Below are 22,569 nucleotides of genomic sequence, written 5' to 3'. Positions count from 1 at the left end.
TTCCGCAGGGCGCTCAAGGTCCGCCAACAACCCCCTTCTGGTAAAACTACCAAAATCACGAATCACTGCTCACCTTCACTCTTTCATTCCTATTTTTTCCCGCCTTTGGAATTAACTCCCTCACTCTATTCATTCCCATTCTTCCCTCCAGGCCTTCAAAACAGCTGTTCCCCACCACCTCTGATCATCCCCATCCAAATCCTCGATCTTTTCTTCCCCCGATAATCCACCCAAGCCCACCTCCTTCAAATTCCCTGCTTTTCTTCCTGAAAGTCCCTGTAATGTCCATCTTCTATTCCCCATGTTCCCCGTCCCATCCCACTCCCTTCCACAGATCTAATGTCTCTATTCCCCACTGTTTTGTCCTTCCCACTCCCTCCCCTCCTGTCTCATGCCCCCCTTGATGTGCGTTGTGTGTTAGCTCTCATACGAGCCTCGACAAGGTAAACAAACAAACAAAAACTCAGTGTCGGGGGTTACGTTATATATATATATATATATATATATATATATATATATATATATATATATATATATATATATATATATATATATATATATATATATATATATATATATATATATATATATATATATATATATATATATATATATATATATACACAGTCATCCCCCGTTTATTGCGGGGGTTACGTTCCAAACCCCCCCCCCCCCGCGAGAAGTGAAAATCCGCGATGAATGGATGCCTCCCAAAAAAAAATCGATGAGTCTGGTCTGGTCGGCTTAGCAATGATCGTGCTCGAGGTGCTGGAGATCGACTCGTCTGGTCTGGTCGGCTTGGCAATGATCGGGTTCGAGGTGCCGGAGATCGACTTGTCTGGTCTGGTCGGTTTGGCTGTGGTCGTCCAACCACGGCAAACCTTTTTCCTTCTCGAAGCATAGATCGAGCACTTTAACCTTCTCCTGGAGCGTCAGGACCTTCCTCTGGCGCTTCGGTTCCTTGCCAGAAGCCTTATAAGGTGCAGGGCGTTTGGGCGGCATCGTGGGGCTTGGAGAAAAAACGTAGAAAATATTCGAAGTTCACAAGCGAAACTTTGACTCGTGCGTTGTGTGACTGGTGGAGCACCACATGTTATAATTTATTGCTTAAATAATTTATATATTATTACCGCGATATACAGGGGGAATCTGCAGAAAAAATTAGTTAGGTTCCAAGGGAAAACCCGCGATGAACCGAGGGCGCGATAGGTGAACCGCGATATCGCGGGGGATGACTATATATGTATGTATATGTATGTATATATATATATATATATATATATATATATATATATATTGTTGTGGTTACCAAATTCGCAAACCACCATTCAGGTCCCTTAGGTGAGGTATCTCGGTAAGTACATGTGTAGTTAGGCCCAAACCCGTTGTCTAGTGGGAATACATGTCATTTATGCGTGCTGCGACTCTTCAGGATAGCCGTTTTTCTTTTGCTATCTTTATTTTGGACCAACCGCCATGATTACCACCACAACCACAACATCAACCACCAACCACAACGCCGCTTCACCACAACCGCCACGACCTTCACGTCACACCTCGCAACCGTCGCATCGCCACCGTTCTTGCGCCGCTTGTGGGTACCGGTGTTGGACTCGTGCAGGGCGCGCGTCGAACAGCGTGTACAAAACCACGGATTTTCCACTTCAAAAACGGATCAAAAACGACACACGCCCACTTTTGTTCCGTCCAATCGGTGAGCGAGGGGCGATTTGGCCCCGCCTCCAGGGCGTTGGAGGGCGATCGATATATGCAAATTTATGGATCAAAAAGCATTCACGCCCACTTTTTCTCGGGCCAATGGGGAGCGAGGTGAAAGGTCGAAGGGAGGGGGTCAAAGATGAGAAGGCGAAGCCACGGGGCTTATATAAGCGACCGTGTTCGTCAGTCAGAGGAACAGAGAGTTAAGACTTCGCGGGCGGTGGAGTTGGGAAGAAGGAGCAAAAAGGAGCTGGTCGCCGTCGTGTGCGTTGGAGTCGGAGCGGAGGGGACGGAGCTGTGGAGAGGCGGCGAGGGCAGACGAGGGGTGCTCGCGTCGTGCAGGGAGCTGCACCCCAGGGAGGCCGACAGCGCGACCTGGCCGAGGTGGAGATGTATATATATGTATATATATATATATATATGTATGTATATAAAGTAGGGTAAGAATACTGATTCTGGCTCACTTTTCCCCATGTAAATGAATGGGGGATTTTCAGCGATTTATATTTTTTTTCCCTAAAAATAAATCCCCTTTTTATCCCAAGGTATATTTATTTGTCTCCCCTTTTAACCTGGAGGTTGAACCTCATTGAATTGAACACCTGGGGGTTGAACAGCTCACTCATTGAACCTATAAAGATTTGTTCATTCTCAAATTCCTTCAATAGTTTAATTTTCTTTGCACAATAATCCCCATCTAAAATATTGACAAACAAAACATTTGAATCTTTATATTTTTTAAGATACCCCTTTTGTGCCATTACGAAATGATAAACTTCTCTTAATGCTCTTGTTTGACCACCTCCTGAGCCACATATCATTTTGAGATTATAGTAAATTGTTTTTTCATTGTTCAATTGATAACCATCAAAGTTTTCAGTCCATTCAAGGATATTCATTTTTTCTTTACATCCTCTAACTTACTAGTTTTTAAATTAATTCGCTTATTTGTTTTATTTACCTTTGTTTTAGTTATTTTTTCAATAAGACTTATTTGATATTTTTCACATTCATTATGTTTTCCATTTATATACCAAGACTGAGATTTTCTCCACTCTTTAGTTTGATTAATACTTGGTTTAACCATTTATATATTGTGCAAAACGCGGCGGTAGCCCTTAAAAACCCTAACCCATCTTCCCATCGTTAAAACATAATCTATTTTATACACTCTATCATACAATATCCATATGGAACACAATCTATTCCATTATCTAAAATAAATCTCTTATCATCAAAGGCTCCTAATGCCTTTTTATTTACTTCTTCACTATATATGTTATGTTTATAACTTCTTATTGTATTCATTTTCCTATATTCTTCTTTCTTATTCATCAAACAATTATAATAATTTCTAAAAGTTATTGATTTCTTTATTACATATTTCTTTATTCCCTTTAACCTCTTATCAATCTGTTCACCATACTTATAAGCATATGCCTTTGCTCTCAATCCAATAAACTCACTCATTACTTTTCCACCCAACTCATCCTTAAACTTACCAATAACCTTTTCATTCTTTTTGGAAAATAACTCACTCTTCTTGCTGAAATTACTTGTATCATATACTCCAATATTTTTCTTCATATCTTCATAAACATCATCAGTTTTTATATCTAGGATAAAACTATCAGTATCCATATACAACAATGAAACATTTTCACCATACTCTTTCTTTAAGTCATTATACAAATAATCATACATCAATATCTTTGATAAATCAAGAACTGCTGTTCCAATATAAATTGGTTTATCCATTACAATACTTTCCTTTTTCATATGAATTGCAGAAAAGTTCTCTGAAAAAACCTCTTCTCTCTCAAAACTTGGTTTATTTATCAATCTCGAAGCTTCTTTCCAAGATGTTGCGAATCTAATGTTTTGCCTGTTTCTAACATTTTCCATAGTCTTTCCAAATACAGCATTATTCATTAATTTATAAAAGTCCCCTTCAAATTTTACTTTTGTATTTGCTCTCATATCTGTATTGAATTGAATATACTTTTTCACCCAAGGACTTTGTTTAAATTTTAAAACTCTATGAATTTTAGCTACTCTCAATCCTTCTCTCAAAAACTGTTTTAAGCTTCTCTGATGCAAAACATATCCCTCTTTATCATAGAATGTTGTTAATAACTTTTCTGTTGATTTACCTTTAATATTAAAACTTTTATGATAATCACTTAACCATTCTTTCTTTGGAGTTTCTTTCTCACATGCAAAAGGAAGATCTTTATGCTTATTATGAAGATCACTCGGGTACCTCAAATCAACTTCAAAATAATAACCTTCTTCTTCGTCATTCAATTCCTCTTGAGAAGAAATAACAATATTCATCAAAGCCTTTTCATAATTCTTTTCTTCCACCCACTCTAATTTACCATAAGGTAGAGATTGAGACATTGCCCATCCATACAAATTATTAGCATCAAAATACATCAAATAATTACTATCTTTTTCACTATCATAATTTGGGAGATATTTATTATTTGCTTTAGCATATCTTTTTGAACATACTTGTGATATTCCACCTCTCTTGGACTTCTCAATCATCAAAAGCATATCCACATCACTGATTAAATCTATATCTTGTTTTGTCATTTTCAACATTGCACTCCAAGCTAAACCAGGAGCTGTGAAATAGTGGGCAGGATCTAATCCATAACAATTTTTATTATGACAGAGTGATCTAAAAGCTTCAAACACATCAGCTAACAATAAAACATCTGTTTTTAGATATAAATCGTGATATTCTCCAAGGTTCTTTATCTTAAATATTTTCCATATTTCTTGTGCGTGTTTATATTCCTTATCACTTATCTCTTCTTCATAAAGGTTATTATAGAAACTTTCTTTTGAAGGAAGTTGTGTTTCTTTAAATCTCATAAATGAATCCATATAATCATAAGGATAAATTCCCTTACTTGTAAGAATTTTCTCTTTACTTTGAATTTCATTCCTTGTTTGAATTTCCTCTCTCGTAAGAATTCCTTCTTTAATCAGAATTTCATCTTTAATCTGAATTTCCTCTTTAGTGAGAATTTCCTCTTTTGGAAAGAATGAATTAAGATTTGGAAAAGAGTCTGTGGAGCTTAGATTTGATGCGAGGTAGGCTAGTGGTGTTCCCATAAACTTGTAAGAATCTAAAAACCTAATACGAGTTAAAGGTTTTGTGAATATCATTTTTGAAAATGAAATATACTTTTGACTTGTGTTTGTTATAGCAGAAATATTCCCTGGTGTTTTTGAAAGTTCATTTATAAATAGATGTGTATCATAGTTGGCGCTGTTGTGAAGAAAGACTGGAATAAAAGAAGGTAATTTATAATTAAGATTACAACAGGAATGAGCGGGACCTCTATATTTACCAGTAAGATGACAATGGTCTCTAACTTTAGACTCCTTAATTTTCCCCTCACAAATATGACAGATATTGTTCATTCTAAATTCTAATTTTTCTTCTTTGGTTAATTTCATCGGTTCATTTGTTTCTTTCATTAATTTAGTGAGTCTTATACAATCCTTTTCTAATCGTTTTACAAACTCTTGTGAAGCATTTTTTCCACGATAATGTTCAAGTTTGTTATACTTTTCTCCAACAGATGATTTGATATAATAACAAAAACCACAAGGAATATGTTTTTGATATTTATTTGTATATGGTTCTTTTGGATTAGGAGAAGCAGTATTTATCTTTTAAGGATACATTCAAAATCAGCGTATATCACAAATGGGTGCATGATAGATTTATTATAATCTTCAAAATAAATCTTTTCACCAGGTTTAGGCATTGTAATTACAGCTGATTTATGATTACTACAATATTTTGAATGTTGTTCTAATCGTTCTTTTGTATGAAATGAATTAAGACATCGCTTACAAGGATATATTTTGTTTGCTGTTCTGAATACCTGAGAAGAGATTAATCTTGATAAATTATTGATGTATGTGTAATGTGAATTCTTTCCAACACTAAAATATAAAAGGTCAATGTGTGTTTCTTCATTTTTATAGTTGTTTGAAATTTTTAATATTTGAATTTTGTTTGTATCCGTTAATCCATATACATTAATAGAAAGATTATTCTTTTTCTCAAATTTAGGAATATCTGTTAATGGCATTGGGAATTTAAAATCTTTAATGTCCAAGGTATTCTCATATTTCATATATTGTTTTACTCTTTCTGAATTACATTTTGGTGGATGTAAGTGAGCAAGAACAGACCAGAGAAAACATTTATTATCATTGTTCTTAATATTAACAACTGCCTTCTTTAGTTTTATTTCTTTTGGTAATTCAATATAAGAAGAAGCTTTAAGAGGGTTTGATTTTAGAATGTGTATATCTAAAAAGATGATTTTTTAATATTGAATCCACTTCCTACCACTGTATTATCAACATCCTCCTCTTGTCTTGATAGTTCTTCATAAACCCCACTATTCAAAAAATCTTGAAATGATGTTATAAAATGAAGATCTGTTCTCATATAAGGAGTTTGTTCTTCATCTTGTCTTTTCATATTCATTTTCACTCCCATATAAAACTTTAAAGTTTTTATTTCTTTTAATGTCTTTTTAATAAATTTTTCAACATCGGGTTTCACTATTTCAATTGATTCAGCTATTGATGATGGACCGGGTTCTCCAAATTGAAAAATCCTTATTTTTATATGCCCTTTAAATGCCTCATCAGTGTTTTTAATATAATAGTCTCCCTTTACTTTAAACTCATTTTTCTTGTGTTTTTGTGATTGAAGATGTTGATTATAACTACTCTTCAAAACATCCTTTGAACAGATATCACAATGTTTTCTTTCCAACTCAAGAGGAGATATTTGATGAAATAGATTAAATGTGTGTTTGTTGGTTCGGAGGTGTTTTCTATAATGTTTATATTCGTGATTACAAACATCGCAGTACGTTGTATTCACCATATTTATAGAATAAAACTTTGCTTAAACTAAAATTTTCTTGATGAAAATTTCGTTTAATTTATAGGTGAATCTGTGCTTAAAAACATTTTATCCTCCAACTTTTTCACTTAATAAATACAATGTTTCAAGACACAAAAGACAAGTTTCAATCAATCTCTTCATCTGTTAAAGATACTGAGAAATATGTCAAGGATGTAAAATTGAACAAAGATAAATATAACAACTATTGGATAAAAACTATTATGGTAAATAATATGAGTTCTTCAATTTCCTTCAGTGGAAGGGCTTTTAGTATACCTGGTAGAACATCAATTAAAGTATCTCTAACAAAAGTTTCTCCTCTCCTTCTAGTAATATATTCAAAACTAGAAAAAGCAATGAAACAAGAAAAAGTATCAAAGAACAAAAACCTTATGGATGAAGCTTTAGAAAGAAAAGATAAGACCATCTGTAATATGCAAGGAGAAATTTGTATTTTTTTCAACAACCCTAAAGATGTAAATCTTGATGAAATAAAGGATGTTAATATATCAGGTGAAATGACATTTCGTTCAATAGTAGTTAACGATAATTTTAAAATTACCTTTAATATAAAAAATGTTGTCGTTGAATCTGATAATGAAAAAAAGTATATCGATATCGATGGTAATATACAACTGAAAGTATAGATGAATTTCAGTTTAAGTAAAGTTTTACTTTATAAATATGCTAGACTTTCCTGATTCTCCATATGACAAATTTGAGAATTGTCCTGCGTGTGAAAGACAGGGATTAAACACAGAGTCAAAAGCCTATAAACAATGTATATTCTGTGATTATCTTCTAATTAATGATAATAAAAAATATAAAAAGGAAAATAATTCTTTTAGATTTACACCAAAAATGAATTACTTTACAAGATTGATTAGAGAAATGAATGTAAAGTATGAGGATGATAACACACCTTTCCTTACAAGGGAAGAAACTGAACGTATAAGAGAAATGTTCAAAGGATTGTTGTTGTATATTATTCATGGATGTAATTTTCAGGGAAATATCAACACAAGATATTGTATAAATAAAATAATGGATTATCTTGAAATTAAACCTGAACTTAGGATAAAATATAGAGTTTCTAAAAAGCCAATAATAAATTAAATAACCTGTTTTTCAAATATATAAATGAATGATTTTTTACCTATTTGGGAAAATAAGATAAAATTTAACAACCATAAAAATCTCCCAAATTCATTAAGATGTCTCATAGTTGGTTCAAGTGGATGTGGAAAAACCTGCTTACTTTTAAAAATGCTCCTCACTCCCAACTTTTTAGATTATGATAATTTAATAATTTTCACAAAGTCGAAGTTTTCAACCAGAGTATCAACTACTCTCACAAGGTTTTAATGCTGGTCTTCAAAAGAAGATATAATAGGTTTATTTAAACGTCAAAAAAACCTAAATGATTATAACATTGAAGATATAATTCAACTATTTTGTGATACACAGAGATGTAAAAAGAAATCAAATCTTATAACTTGTATTCTTAGTGATAATACGGATGATATACCGTCTCCCCAAGATTTGGATAAATCAAAAAAGAACCTCGTTATCTTTGATGATTGTGTTAATGAGAGAAACCAAACGGTAATGGACAGCTACTACACAAGAGGGAGACATTCTTCTTGTAATTGTATTTATCTTAGTCAATCGTACTTTCAACTTCCTCGTCGTTCCATCAGAAACAATGCTAATACTTTTATTTTATTCAAGTTAAATTCAATAGATATCAATAATTTTTGGAGAGATAATTGTTCTACATTATGTAGTAAAAAGAAATTTGAGGATTATATGAAGCACACGACTGAAAAATATAAATATATTGTTGTGAAACAAGATGAGATATTAAGGGATATATTTTTTGTTTTATAAACAATTACATATATAAATGACAACTATTATTATAAATCTTGTGGGTAAATCTGCTTCTGGAAAAAACTTTCATAAATCAAGGTTCTTGTGTAGTACAAATGAGAATATTGTAAATTTACTTGAAAAACACCCCGTGATACGCATTGTATCAACAACAACTAGAGCAATAAGACCTGGAGAAGTAAAAGGTGAAGATTATCACTATATTTCAGTGGAGGAACATATGCGATTGAGGAATGAAGGACAAATATTTGAGGAGGTTTCTCTTGGTACAACAAAATATTCACATTGTAAGAGTGAGTTAAAGAAACTAAAATCTGGTGGTGTTGGGATATTAGAAACTAATCCAGAAGGAACGAGACAAATTATTAAATATCTGAGCGGAGTGAAGATTTTATCATTCGGTTTTGATGTTGATGAAGAAACTCAACACAAACGTATGAAAAGCAGAGATGCAAGGATTAGTGAAGAAGAAATTACAACTCGCATTAATGTTAATAAAGAATTTGATGAAATATTTAAAGAAAAGGATTTATTTGAACACATCTACTTGAATGATGAAGAAAAGGAAAATTTCCCTGTTGATCTTTACAATTCATTAAATGATATTTTACAATAAATAAATGGATACAAAAGAAAGAGCAAGAAGATTTAAGGAACATCAAGAGTTGGTTTCAAAAGTTGTAAAACAACAGGAAGACATAAAGAAGAAACGCAGACAGAAACTAACGGGCGAAGAAGCATTTGAAAAAAACAAGAGAAATTTTTTAAACCACTTTTAAAAACTTCCCAAGAAAAAATGAAAGATGTTTCCACAGTTCCCACAGTAGAATATACTCCTAGAAAGCTTCAAATGTTAAAAGATTTCAGTCAAATGACGGAGGAAGAATTAGAGCATTTAGGAGAATTAGAATATGATGATGAAGGTTTATTTCAACAACTGGAAGAGATTAATCAACCCCTGATTATATTGTGAATGCTGTTCAAAACAATGAATATTCAGCGGATTCAAAAACCAAAGCAGGACTCATTCCAACAGAACAACCAGCAATATTTCATCTTGTTCAAGAAAAGGTATTGATATTTAATGATGAATTAAGGTTCTTAAGTTCTGCTCAACCCCCTGTTAAACTAACTCCGAGATTAATGTTTCTTCTCACAAAAGATGGAAGACAAGGTTCAACTGTGAGGGATGAATCAAAGTATATTGATAAACCATTGGATATGGAAAATAATGATGATAGAGTATATATTGATTTGCTGAACACTCTAAATTATAAGGTTATTCTTTCTGGTAAAAGTAGGAAGAATGAGAAGGAGAAACACATTATTCAGGCTTTAAGTATCCTTGGTTCAGGTATTAGTTTTCTTCCAAATGACCCATCGCAATTAGTTAATAGACTGTTATTGTTGTTCGGCAGTAAGAAGGCTGGAAATAACAATTGTTTTAATGAAGCATCAGCCATTTTAGACCAGTTGATGAACATGAAAATAATTAATAAATCTCAATATAAAGACATTTTATCTCATATTAAATAAGATGAGAAGCACAATCCTGAGTTTTAATTTCACAACAAGCGACCACACATCTTCATTCCCATACCCACTACAACTTGACACAACAAAAGAATATGAGGCATCTTTATTGTCCATGGAGACTTATAATACCTTATTTAATATAACCGAGAAAAATGACAAGTTTAGTTATAATCCGGGAAGTGGATACAAAACGATAACAGTCTCACCCGGAGCATACGAGATTTCTCAAATATCTTCCGAAATTGCTGGTGTTATGAAAGAACAGGGTGATGAACCAAAAAATATTGTTATAAACATTCAAAAACATACTTCAAAATCAACGATTAAAGTTAAAAATAACTACAAGGTTGATTTCACAATTGATAATTCATTTAGAGAGTTATTAGGTTTCTCCTCAAAAAGATTGAAACTAATGGGACGTTTTACAGTGATAATGTCATTCAAATATCCTCAGGAATAAATTCGGTGTTAATTCACTGTGATTTGATTGATGGTGCTTATAATGATGGATTAAAAACAAATACAATATTTTCATTCAGCGCATACTCAACCCCAATTGGTTATAAATTCAATATGGAGCCTAAAAATTTGGTTTATCTACCTGTGTCAGGAAAAACCATACACAGAGTAAATTTTAGGATAACCGACCAAGATAATCGTGGTGATTTCTTTTAATGGAGAAGTTATATCCATCAGAATTCACCTACGTGAAGTTTTTCAATAAATAAATACGATGGTTATTGTGAGGAAGCACGAGTTGGGAAAATATAAAATAATTACAGGGGATGGGATGTTCCTTTCCCCGTACTACAAGGGTGAAGGTATGTATCTTGGTAGAGGATACTATAAACCTAAGAGACAAAGGGGTGTTGGACATCAATTTAGAGGAGATGGGATAATTGATACTCTCATGGGTATTGGTTCAACTATTCTTAAACATAAAGACCTAATTGGTTCAACTGCTTCTGCTGTGGGAAATGTAGCAGGTGCTGTAAAGAGTATAAAAGATGCTCAGAAAGAATCTCATAAATTACAAGCAATAAAAGAAATTAAGAAAGGTAAAACTCAGTTGTCCCCCAAGAACGACAGAAAATAATTCAAATACTTGGATCAGGGTTTCAAAAGTTTTAACATCTTTTTTCCTAAATAAATACAAGTATGGAAGCAATTGATAGTATCTATGATTTGGATGATACTATTATTATCTCAAACTCCACTAAAAAGAAGATTACTTCAAGGTAAATGCAATAACTGGAACAGACTGGAATACAAATGGTACAAAAAGTTTTGAAATAAATAATCAACAAACCTATTTGAATCTCTCCGAAAGTTTCTTGTTGTGTAAATTTAAATTCACTAAGGCTGGGAATAACACAAACGCTACACTTGTAAATGATTTCTTCTGGAAAATGTTTGATAGTGTGCGATTGTATATTGGAACACAAGAAGTTGAAGCGGTTGATTATGTCTCTGCTGTATCTGAAATGATGAAATTTACACTCTATACATTCAGTGATAGAATGGGAAAGGGGTCTGTCGAAGGTTTTATTCCTGATATGTCAACGGGAACAAACACAGACCCTGGATATATTCAAAGGAAAGGAATGTATAATGATGATACAAAAGCAGAAAATAGTTTTACTGTGGCAGTTCCTCTTAAAGGTATATTTGGATTTTGTGATTATGATAAAGTTCTGTATGGTCTTAAAATTAGATTTCAACTACAAAGGAATGATAATGAAAATAGATTGCTTTTTGGTGTTGGTAATGCTTTTAGTGATCAGAATAAATTTGTAATTGAGGAGATGAGTTGGTATATCAGTGAATATACTCCTAATCTTAAAACAGAAGAGATGTTGAATCGAAGACTTAACTCAAAAAACCACTCAGTGTATCATACCTCAAAAGAAGATGTCAACACGTTAAACTCAATCAAACTACTTACACGTGGAATTTGGGTGTTCTGGAAGGAAAGCCACGATATCTGTGGATGATTTTTAAAAAGCCAGATGGTGATACTGCGACTGATAAGAATAATGCATTGAGTGATAATGCTAAGGTGAAACAACTTCGCGTTTCTCTAGATGGAACATTTTATCCACGAGATAGATTGGAAATTAATTGGGAAAAAATGATTTTGCTGAAGCATACAAGTCTTACCAAAAGGTGTGTGAAAGTAATGGAAATAAAGAACCTATTTTGGATATGACAGCATTTAAAAGTTTGTATACAATCTATACGTTTGACCTGAGCGCTCAAAAAGAAACTATAAAGTCTAATCGAGTGGATACTTCCCTATACATTGAAAGAGGAGAGAGTGAAGAAGTTGATACATATTGTTTGCTTTTGGAAGAAACAGAATTGCAGATTAATACAGATAATGGTGTGATGATTAGTCTCACATAATTTTTTGTTAAATAAATGAGTGGCAAAGTACCAACTGGGGTATATGTTAATCAAATCAATCTTCATAAACTATCATCTTGTGTTCAAAATCAAAAGCCTTGTACGATTAACGTTAATACAATTCAGAGAAAAGGAGCAGTAAGAATTGATGTTTTGCTCACAAGAGAACAGGTTAAAATCTTGAATGACACTGGCTCACTTAAAATTAAAATGACAAAACCAATGTTGAAAAAATATTCAATAAGAGAGACGAGTGGAGGATTTCTCCCATTTCTAATTCCTTTATTTGCTGGTTTAAGTGCGGTTGGAGCATTGACGGGTGGTATTTCAACAGCGGTCAAAACTGCCAACGAAAGGAAGGCTCAACTCCAGGCTCAAAAAGAATTGGAAAGACATAACAAAGAGTTGGAGAAACAAATTAGTGGAAGTGGTGTAATTGTAGATTTTGCTGAAAAACTTGAAGGTCTGCCTGATAAAGCGAGATTGTTAGTTGGAGATATGCTTTCTTCTATAGCACAAGCAGGTGTAAAATTAACGAAAAGAGGTAATGGATTATATCTTTCTAATAAATAAATGAGCATTGATGAGTGGTTGAAAGAATTTGGAAAGAATACAACATCAAATTTACAACTTGCCAAATATTGTAAGAAATTAAAAATTCATAATGTGGTTATTTGTATGAGAGATGAATTAACAAATGTGTCGAAACATACAAAGAATATTATTATGAACTTAGAAGATAATGATGGGAACGGTTCTCATTGGGTTTGTATTTTTAATAGTCAAGACAAATATTATTTTGATAGTTTTGGTCTTCCACCACCTGTTGAAGTCATAAAATTCTTACAGAATGGTGTTTATCAAACATTTCAAGTCCAAGAATTAAATTCCAAGTGTTGTGGTCAATTATGTCTATATGTGTTATTTCAACTCAACAAAAATAAAAAATTTTATGATATTATTTTTAATCTAATATAAATGACTTATGTTGGTAAAGATGGTTCTATCTTTGGTGTATCTCAAGAACTGGATATTGATTTATCAAATTATTACACAAAGGCACAGGCTGAACGACATAAATATAATATAAACAAAAATATTAACATGAAAAATGCTTATAAATTAAAAAAATTATCCAAGCCCGACTGACGCAAATGACTTGGTGAGATTAAGCGATTTATCACAATATATATACTTAAATAAAACGGCTGTGTATTCTAAAGATACAGAAGTGTTGATATTATCTCCAGGTCATACAGAATTCACAGTTCGAATTAAAATAAATTTTTATAAAGAAGGGCGTATCGTTTGTATGAGAATAGAACAATGGGGGTATGATATGAATGATTTAGGGTATAATTGGTCATTTAAAATTAACCTCGAAGACCTGGAACAATTAAATCAGTCTCGTAAGGAAGAATATTATCCACTTGGTATCGAGAATGAGTTTTGTGGAGCCACGATTAGTAAACAACAAATAAAAGAATTTAATAAGGGTAAATATAATAATGGTTTTGCCCTTGTTTATCTCATGAAAACAGAAAAAACAGGATTATATATAATAAGTAAGGAAATACAAAATGATTTAACTATGGGAAGATGGGGAGGTGTTTCGTGCCATAATATTATTCTAACATATATTTCTAATACATAAATGACATCAAGAAGGCTTCAAGAAAATTATCATTTCTGTGTTCAAGCATACCTTCAAGAAAAGGGTATTCGGTATTTTAATAAATATGTTCTACAACATAAGAATGAGGTATTTTCAATAAAAGATTGGCATTACGCTGATGTTGATAAACCGACAACTTTAGATTTAATTAGAATGTTAAATAATGAAAAAATTATAAGGTTAAGAAAAGGTAAGGCTCTTTTAGAAATTCAAAAGAAATTTTATTGGTATCCTGTTGTAAAAAAAATTATTTTGGATACAGGAATAACAAGAAATCCTGATGAATATATGTATAATATTCTATGGGGTGTAAACGATTCAAGTATAGTAAGGGATGAGGAAGGAGTTGAAGAAGAGAGGGAAGAGAGAGAGAAGGAGGAAAGAGAGAAGAGAGAGAGGGAGAAGAAAGAGAAAGAGAAGGAGGAAAAGGAGAAGAGAGAGAAGGAGGAAAAGGAGAAGAGAGAGAAGGAGGAAAGAGAGAATAGAGAGAGGGAGGAAAGAGAGAAGAGAGAGAGGGAGGAAAGAGAGAAGAGAGAGAGGGAGGAAAGAGAGAAGAGAGAGAGGGAGGAAAGAGAGAAGAGAGAGAGGGAGGAAAGAGAGAGAATGAATAAATATCAAAATATGGAAACCAGTGAGATTCAAAAAAGATTGGTGGTATTACAGAAAATAACTCAACCCACCGAGGAGGAAAACAAAGAATTGACAAGTCTATTTGCAATACTTTCGACAAGACTATTAGCATCGACAAGATATGGATTTTAATTCAAGTTTTTTCTTAAATAAATGGAGGAGAGAGTGAAGGCATTTCTAAGGATTCTTTATGTTTTAAAAATTAAGATTCAAATGTGCATGTTGGAAACTAAAAAGGTTTTTGCACTCTGCAGGAATTTTTCTCATAAATAAATGAGTTATTGTCTCAAATGTAAAAAGAAAACTAATACTAAAAATATTTCATATATTAAAAGTAAAAATAACAGGGTTATACAAAAAGGTATATGTTCGGTGTGTGGTTCAAAAAAAAATCAATTTATCTCCAAACACAAACTCGGAGGAGATATACAAAAGTTTTTATCAGGAAGTAAATTTACAACTACTGGAATACCAGGCGAATTACATCTTCCAGGTTATTCTTTCTGTGGTCCAGGCACAAACTTAGATAAAAGATTAGATGAGGCAGACAATCCTAAATCCTGGAGTAAACCAATCAATAGAGTTGATGAAGTGTGCATGAGACACGATATTGATTATGGGAATACCACAACGTTGGAAGAAAAGCATGAAGCCGATAGAGAAATGTTGTATAATTTGTCTCTGATACAAAATCCAACCTTGAGAGAAAAAGTTGATAGGTTCATCGTGAAGAAGATGATTAGTGCTAAATTGAAACTTGGACTTGGAAATTCAAAAAACTTATAGGCTCTAATGATGCCATTAAGACTGAAGAGCAATTAGCTGATGAATTACATAAACCAATATTCACAAAGTTTCAGAGAAGGAAAGTTTATTCCAAGGAAGTTGATTATATCTGGTCTGCTGATTTGATTGAACTCAATAATGATAAGGGGTACAAGTATGCTTTAACCGTTATTGATTTGAGGAGTAGATATGCGTGGGTTGTCCCTTTAAAAAACAAAACAGGTAATACTCTTATGTTAGCTTTTCAACAGATATTTAATAAAAGTAAGAGAAAACCTAAGAAATTGTGGACTGATGAGGGTAGAGAGTTTTATAACAAGACATTTATGAATTTTCTAAAAAATAACAGTATTACATTATACAGTACCTTTAATGAAGGGAAGGCAGTTGTTGTTGAACGTTTTAATCGTACCTTAAAAGAGAGACTATATAAAAAATTCACACAACTCGGTTCACAACAATGGTCATCTTTTATTCAGGATATTGTGGATAAGTATAATGACACGATTCACACATCAACGAATATGAAGCCATCAGAAACATTTACAAAATTAAAATATGAAAAAGAGATTAATGTCAGAAAACCTAAGTTCAAAGTTGGTGATATCGTAAGAATATATAGGTGGAAATCTCATTTTGAAAAGGGTTTTACTGAACGATGGACGAAAGAACTTTTTAAAATTGTTGATGTAATAGATACAGTTCCTTGGACTTATAAAATATATGATTTGGAAGGGAAGAGATTTTAGGTTCATTTTATTCACAGGAATTACAAAAGACAAAACTAAGCAGATAATACACCTTTGTGGACACTAGAGGGACAAGTATATAATGTGTGTCAAGGGGGACGTTCTTAGATCTGTGAACCCCAAACACAGAATCCTCAACTGAATAGTCAAGGCTTAACTTTTGTTTGTGTGTGTGTGTGTAATGGGAGCAATAGGTTGGCGCTTCACTCCCTCCTACTATACACCGTTGTGGACACTCGAGGGCCAAGTCCGAGGTGTATAACAGTATATAATGTGTGTCAAGGGGGACGTTCTTAGATCTGTGAACCCCAAACACAGAATCCTCAACTGAATAGTCAAGGCTTAACTTTTGTTTGTTGATGTGTATGTGTGTGTGTCCCAACCCTCACATTCAAAATCTCAACACCAACCCTCACATTCAAAATCTCAACCCCAACTCAATCCTCGCCCAACACAATGTCTTTTTCAAAATGAGATTTCCACCTATATATATATATTTTTACGTTTTTTTTTTCTTCTTCCAATTCTGTCTTTTAAGGCTTTCAGGTTTGATGACGTAGAAAGGGGGAGTAAGCCTGCACTTTCTTCCCAGAACTTTCTTGATCTTGCTCCCATCAAGCACCATCCGACAAAGAACTACATCGATAGGTTTAGATCCCAAAGAGTGATAGCAACTCCAAAAGTCTCCAAAATATAAATAAATAAAATAATAATAATAATAAATAAATAAATAAATAAATAAAAGCCCCCAAAAAAGTTTCAAGTGTCCAACATAAACCCAACTTTCCAAGTCTTCAAGGTATAACCACATTCCCGTTGAGTTTCCAAGATATGTATCACATTGTGAGTTATCAATCCAGAACCCACATTTCAAGTATTCAAAGTAAAACCAACTTACAAAGTCTCTTAAGGATAACTCATTTACTGATTTTTTCAAAATTTGTGAGTCTCCAAGGTAGGCCCCATATTTAGAACCATCTTGGCAGAACCCTTTTCCTGAGTCTCCAAGGTAGTTATTTAAACCATCAAGGCAGAACTCATTTACTGATTTTTCAAAATTTGTGAGTCTCCAAGGTAGGCCCCATATTTAGAACCATCTTGGCAGAACCCTTTTCCTGAGTCTCCAAGGTAGTTATTTAAACCATCAAGGCAGAACTCATTTACTGATTTTTTCAAAATTTGTGAGTCTCCAAGGTAGTTATTTAAACCATCAAGGCAGAACTCATTTACTGATTTTTTCAAAATTTGTGAGTCTCCAAGGTAGGCCCCATATTTAGAACCATCTTGGCAGAACCCTTTTCCTGAGTCTCCAAGGTAGTTATTTAAACCATCAAGGCAGAACTCATTTACTGATTTTTTCAAAATTTGTGAGTCTCCAAGGTAGGCCCCATATTTAGAACCATCTTGGCAGAACCCTTTTCCTGAGTCTCCAAGGTAGTTATTTAAACCATCAAGGCAGAACTCATTTACTGATTTTTTCAAAATTTGTGAGTCTCCAAGGTAGTTATTTAAACCATCAAGGCAGAACTCATTTACTGATTTTTTCAAAATTTGTGAGTCTCCAAGGTAGGCCCCATATTTAGAACCATCTTGGCAGAACCCTTTTCCTGAGTCTCCAAGGTAGTTATTTAAACCATCAAGGCAGAACTCATTTACTGATTTTTTCAAAATTTGTGAGTCTCCAAGGTAGGCCCCATATTTAGAACCATCTTGGCAGAACCCTTTTCCTGAGTCTCCAAGGTAGTTATTTAAACCATCAAGGCAGAACTCATTTACTGATTTTTTCAAAATTTGTGAGTCTCCAAGGTAAAACTTGTATTCTGGCTCATCAAGGTATAACTTGTTCAGTGGGTATTGTCTTGATAACTCACAATGAGTACTATTGCTGTAAAACTCTTTTTCAGGATTTTGCTGGTCTCCAAGGTATAACTCTTTGGTTGGGTCATCAAGGACGAACTCGTTCTGTGGGTCTTGGTCGCTCATAAGGTCTTCAACCAAGCCAACAATTTCGCCCCAAGTTGTAGCAAAAGCAGTATTTTCATTTCGTATTTCAGACACAATTTCCTGTGAGAGAAAATAATAATGTATTAATTAAGTTATTTAATTATTAAATGAGTATGCTTCAATCAAAGTTTGAAAATAGGAAAATAAAAAATCTTACCTCAATAGATAAGAGGTTTGAATCCAGTTCATCAACTTGAAGGTTTAGTTCCATAGAAGACAGAGAGTTCCAAGGAACACCAAAGTCATCCCACTCAAGGTCTTCAACCAAGCCAACAATTTCCCCCAAGTTGTAGCAAAAGCAGTATTTTCAGATACAATTTCCTGTGAGAGAAAATAATAATGTATTAATTAAGTTATTTAATTATTAAATGAGTATGCTTCAATCAAAGTTTGAAAATAGGAAAATAAAAAATCTTACCTCAATAGATAAGAGGTTTGAATCCAGTTCATCAACTTGAAGGTTTAGTTCCATAGAAGACAGAGAGTTTGAGACAAGCACACAGAACACCATTGCCAGCAAGAACAAATGTTTAAAATGGAGCCTGGGTTTGAAGCTTTTATAGAGAAAGACTGGTGGGTGTGGTTTCCTTTGGAAATTCCCTGGGCAAGCCTAGGCAAGCCTTCATTGGGAAATTTTTCAAAACCATAACATCCTGTAATTTTCTAGTGATTTCTTTGTGAGTCAGAGATGAACTGGAAATGATGTAAGAGTGGGCGGGGCTTAGCAAAAGTAGGCGGAGCTTTGGAAAAGTGGGCGTGGCTTAGAAAAAATACCTTATGAAAAGTGGGCGGAGCTTAGCAAAAGTGGGCGGGGCTTAGGAAAAGTGGGCGTGGCTTAGAAAAAATACCTCATGAAAAGTGGGCGGAGCTTAGCAAATGTGGGCGGGGCTTAAAGAAAAGTGGGCGGGGCTTAACAAAAAATAACCTGTGGCTCAGGAGGTGGTCAGATGAGAGCATTAAGAGAAGTTTATCATTTCTTAATGGCACAAATGGGGTATCTTAAAAAATATAAAGATTCAAATGTTTTGTTTGTCAATATTTTAGATGGGGATTATTGTGCAAAGAAAATTAAACTATTGAAGGAATTTGAGAATGAACAAATCTTTATAGGTTCAATGAGTGAGCTGTTCAACCCCCAGGTGTTCAATTCAATGAGGTTCAACCTCCAGGTTAAAAGGGGAGACAAATAAATATACCTTGGGATAAAAAGGGGATTTATTTTTAGGGAAAAAAAATATAAATCGCTGAAAATCCCCCATTCATTTACATGGGGAAAAGTGAGCCAGAATCAGTATTCTTACCCTACTTGTGTGTGTGTGTGTGTGTGTGTGTGTGTGTGTGTGTGTGTGTGTGTGTGTGTGTGTGTGTGTGTGTGTGTATATATACCGTGGTTCCCCCAGAATCCGAACGCCCCATTGTTTGAACAAATTGGAATCCGAACAATTTTTTCGAGAACATTTTGCCCTAAAAAAACCGAACACATTTTCAAAAACCAAACACAACATAGCGTTCATGTTTGTTCACGTGCGTCTCCCCCGCTTGTTCGACCCGCATCTTCGCGCTTTGTTCATTCAGTTCGTCGGTGGAAGTACTCGTGAAAGCATCTCTCGTGTGTCGATCGCTACTTTACCTCGTGTTTTCACCTTGATTTGTGGTGTTTTTTTTTTTTGCTTGTTTTTTTCCAATTATCACCCTTGTGCATTCACTATGGCACCCAAGAATTTCAGTGAAGCAAATAGGAGAAAGAGGAAGTCCGTGAGAACGACAATTGAGTTGAAGAAGGAACTTATCGCTAAGCATGAGACCGGTATGCGTATGTCTGATTTTGCTGCCATGTTCGAGCTGCCGAAATCGACCGTGTGTACGATTCTGAAAAATATAGAAGCGATAAAAGCAGCTTATGTGGCGAAAGGCGTTACGACTGACCTCTAAGAGATCTAAGTTTATGGAGGAGATGGAAAAACTCCTCTTAGTGTGGATAAACGAAAAACAGTTGGTTAGTGATCCCATCCCTGAGGTCATAATTTGTGAGAAAGCCAAGCGCCTGCATGCTGACATTATAAAAGGCCTGCCTGGAAGTCGTGCTGATCGTGAAGAGTTTAAGGCTAGTAGGGGTTGGTTCAAAAACTTTAAGAAAAGAACTGGGATCCACAGTGTTGTTATGCATGAAGAGGCTGCTAGTTAGAATGTGGATGCAGCAGCAAAGTTTGTGAACACTGAGGGGTATGTGGCACAACAGGTGTTCAATTGTGATGAAACAGGCCTCTTCTGGAAAAAGATGCCAAGCAGGACCTATATTATTGAGGAAGAAAAGTCTTTACCATTCCATAAGCCAATGAAAGACAGGCTTACTCTGTTATTGTGTGGTAATGCTAGTGGAGACTGCAAGATAAAGCCTTTGCTTGTGTACCACTCAGAGAATCCACGTGTGTTCAAAAAGAACAATGTTATGAAGAGCAAGCTTAATGTTAAGTGGAGGGCAAACATGAAGGCATGGGCCACCAGGCAGTTCTTCACCGAGTGGATTCATGAGGAGTTTGCCCCTTCTGTGAAGGCTTATCTTGAGGAAAAAAATCAACCCATGAAGGCTCTTCTTGTGATGAACAACGCTCCTGCTCATCCCCCAGGCTTGGAAGATTTGGTGGGCGAATATAGCTTCATCAAGGTGAAGTTCTTGCCCCCCAATACCACTCCTCTCATCCAGCCCATGGACCAGCAAGTCATCTCAAATTTCAAGAAACTGTACACCAAGGCTATGTTCCAGAGATGCTTTGAGGTGACAAACGAGACCGAACTGACCCTCAGAGAGTTTTGGAAGGATCATTATAATATCCTCCATTGCTTAAGAATCAGAGACAAAGCATGGAGGGAAGTGTCTCTGAGGACAATGAACTCTACTTGGAAGAAACTCTGGCCTGAATGTGTTGCAGCCAGAGACTTTGAAGGCTTCAAAGAACCGCCTGTTGTGCCTGTCATTGTGTCTCTGGGCAAGTCCATGGGCTTGGAGGTGAGTGAAGAGGATGTGGAGGAGTTAGTGGAGGATCACAAAAATGAACTCACCACAGAAGAACTTCAGCACCTCCACAAGATGCAACAAGAAGAATTGGACAACGAAATGTCTTCAGAGGAGGAAGAGGGAGCGATTGGGAACATTTCCAGTGCTGAAATTAAGGAACTGTGCTCCCTGTGGTCTAAAACACAGGCCATTGTTGAAAAGTGGCACCCCAACAGGGCAGTGGTCAACAGGAGCAGAAATTTGTTCAATGACAATGTGATTGACCACTTCAGAAAAAAAGAAAAGTCTCCAACACCAGACAACTTTAGAAAGGTGGTTCTCTAAAGCAAGCGAGCCCAGTGAGCCCCAGCCCTCTACAAGTGGTCTTAATGTTAGGGGAATGAAGAGACAAAGAGAGGAAGCACCAGAAGCACAGTTGCCTGATGTTATTATGGAAGGTGACTCACCTTCCAAGCAATAAACCCTCTCCCTCCTTCCTCCTCTTCAGCTTCCACATGCACCATGAGCACTCTTCACTAAGGTAAATGCAGTTTATTATCTTGCCAAAACGAAGTTTTTGCGATATGTTAGTCAGCTTGTATGTTTTTTTATTTTGTTTGTTTGTTTGTTTTTTTTGTTGTTTTTTTTTGTTTTTTTGTTTGTCTGTAATCACGTATCGATCACTGCAGAGCACAGTTATCATTGGAAAATTTTTGTAACTTCGCATATCAGAGTCATATAGAGGTCCCTTTCAGCACATAAAATTTTCTAGATCAAAGGTCAAGGTCACTTTGTCGCAAATCAGGGGAGTCGACGAAACCCTTATTTGTTGAGTAATTTTGATCGGAGTGTCTTCAAACTTCATGGGAATATTATATAGTTCATGGTCTGGTGCTCAGCTGATTAATTTTTGGTGGCGATCGGCCTTGACCTTCATGGTTAGCGCTCGAGGTCGAAAGTTTTGACCCCAAGGTCAAATTTTGAAATCTTAGGTACCATATCGTGTAATACCTCAAATTGAACACCTCGATGAGTGCTTTCTAGATATGTCAAGCTTGAGAGATTATGATGTCATTTGGTGACGTTATGAGGCAAACGCATATTTTTCATTAATGGTTACTCTGCAGAACGATTCTCATCGGAATCTCTCATAGGCAGATATTCCTCAAGGAGTCGCTCCTGGTGGATGGCAGCTCTGTTCACCTCAGTGTGACCTGAGAGA

The 22,569-nt window shown here is 34.8% G+C and overlaps 2 protein-coding genes across 6 annotated transcripts in view; one reads left to right on the top strand and one right to left on the bottom strand.

Moving 5' to 3' along the window:
• LOC147024977 (uncharacterized) overlaps positions 1 to 22,569 on the top strand; it is a 196,278-nt gene that overhangs the window by 9,791 nt on the left and 163,918 nt on the right. The window lies entirely within an intron of this gene.
• LOC147024979 (uncharacterized) lies at positions 16,565 to 18,628 on the bottom strand. The gene is made up of 2 exons (XM_085885474.1): positions 18,510 to 18,628; positions 16,565 to 18,412 (listed from the first exon to the last, which is right to left on the bottom strand). Exons 1-2 carry the CDS (start codon positions 18,561 to 18,563, stop codon positions 17,390 to 17,392), a joined length of 1,077 nt encoding a protein of 358 aa, XP_085741600.1. The 5' UTR covers positions 18,564 to 18,628; the 3' UTR covers positions 16,565 to 17,389.

Source organism: Eptatretus burgeri, chromosome 6 (assembly GCF_056783735.1).
Source record: "Eptatretus burgeri isolate ZD-2024b chromosome 6, Ebu_testis_v1, whole genome shotgun sequence".
Taxonomy (NCBI): Eukaryota; Metazoa; Chordata; class Myxini; order Myxiniformes; family Myxinidae; genus Eptatretus; species Eptatretus burgeri.
This window is presented reverse-complemented; position numbering and strand designations above follow the sequence as displayed.

Coding starts and splice junctions, on each gene's coding strand:
- LOC147024979 (XM_085885474.1), bottom strand. CDS start 18,563: ATGGAACTAAACCTTCAAGTTGATGAACTGGATTCAAACCTCTTATCT. Junction 18,413..18,509: donor CAAACCTCTTATCTATTGAG/GTAAGATTTTTT, acceptor TTTCTCTCACAG/GAAATTGTGTCTGAAATACG.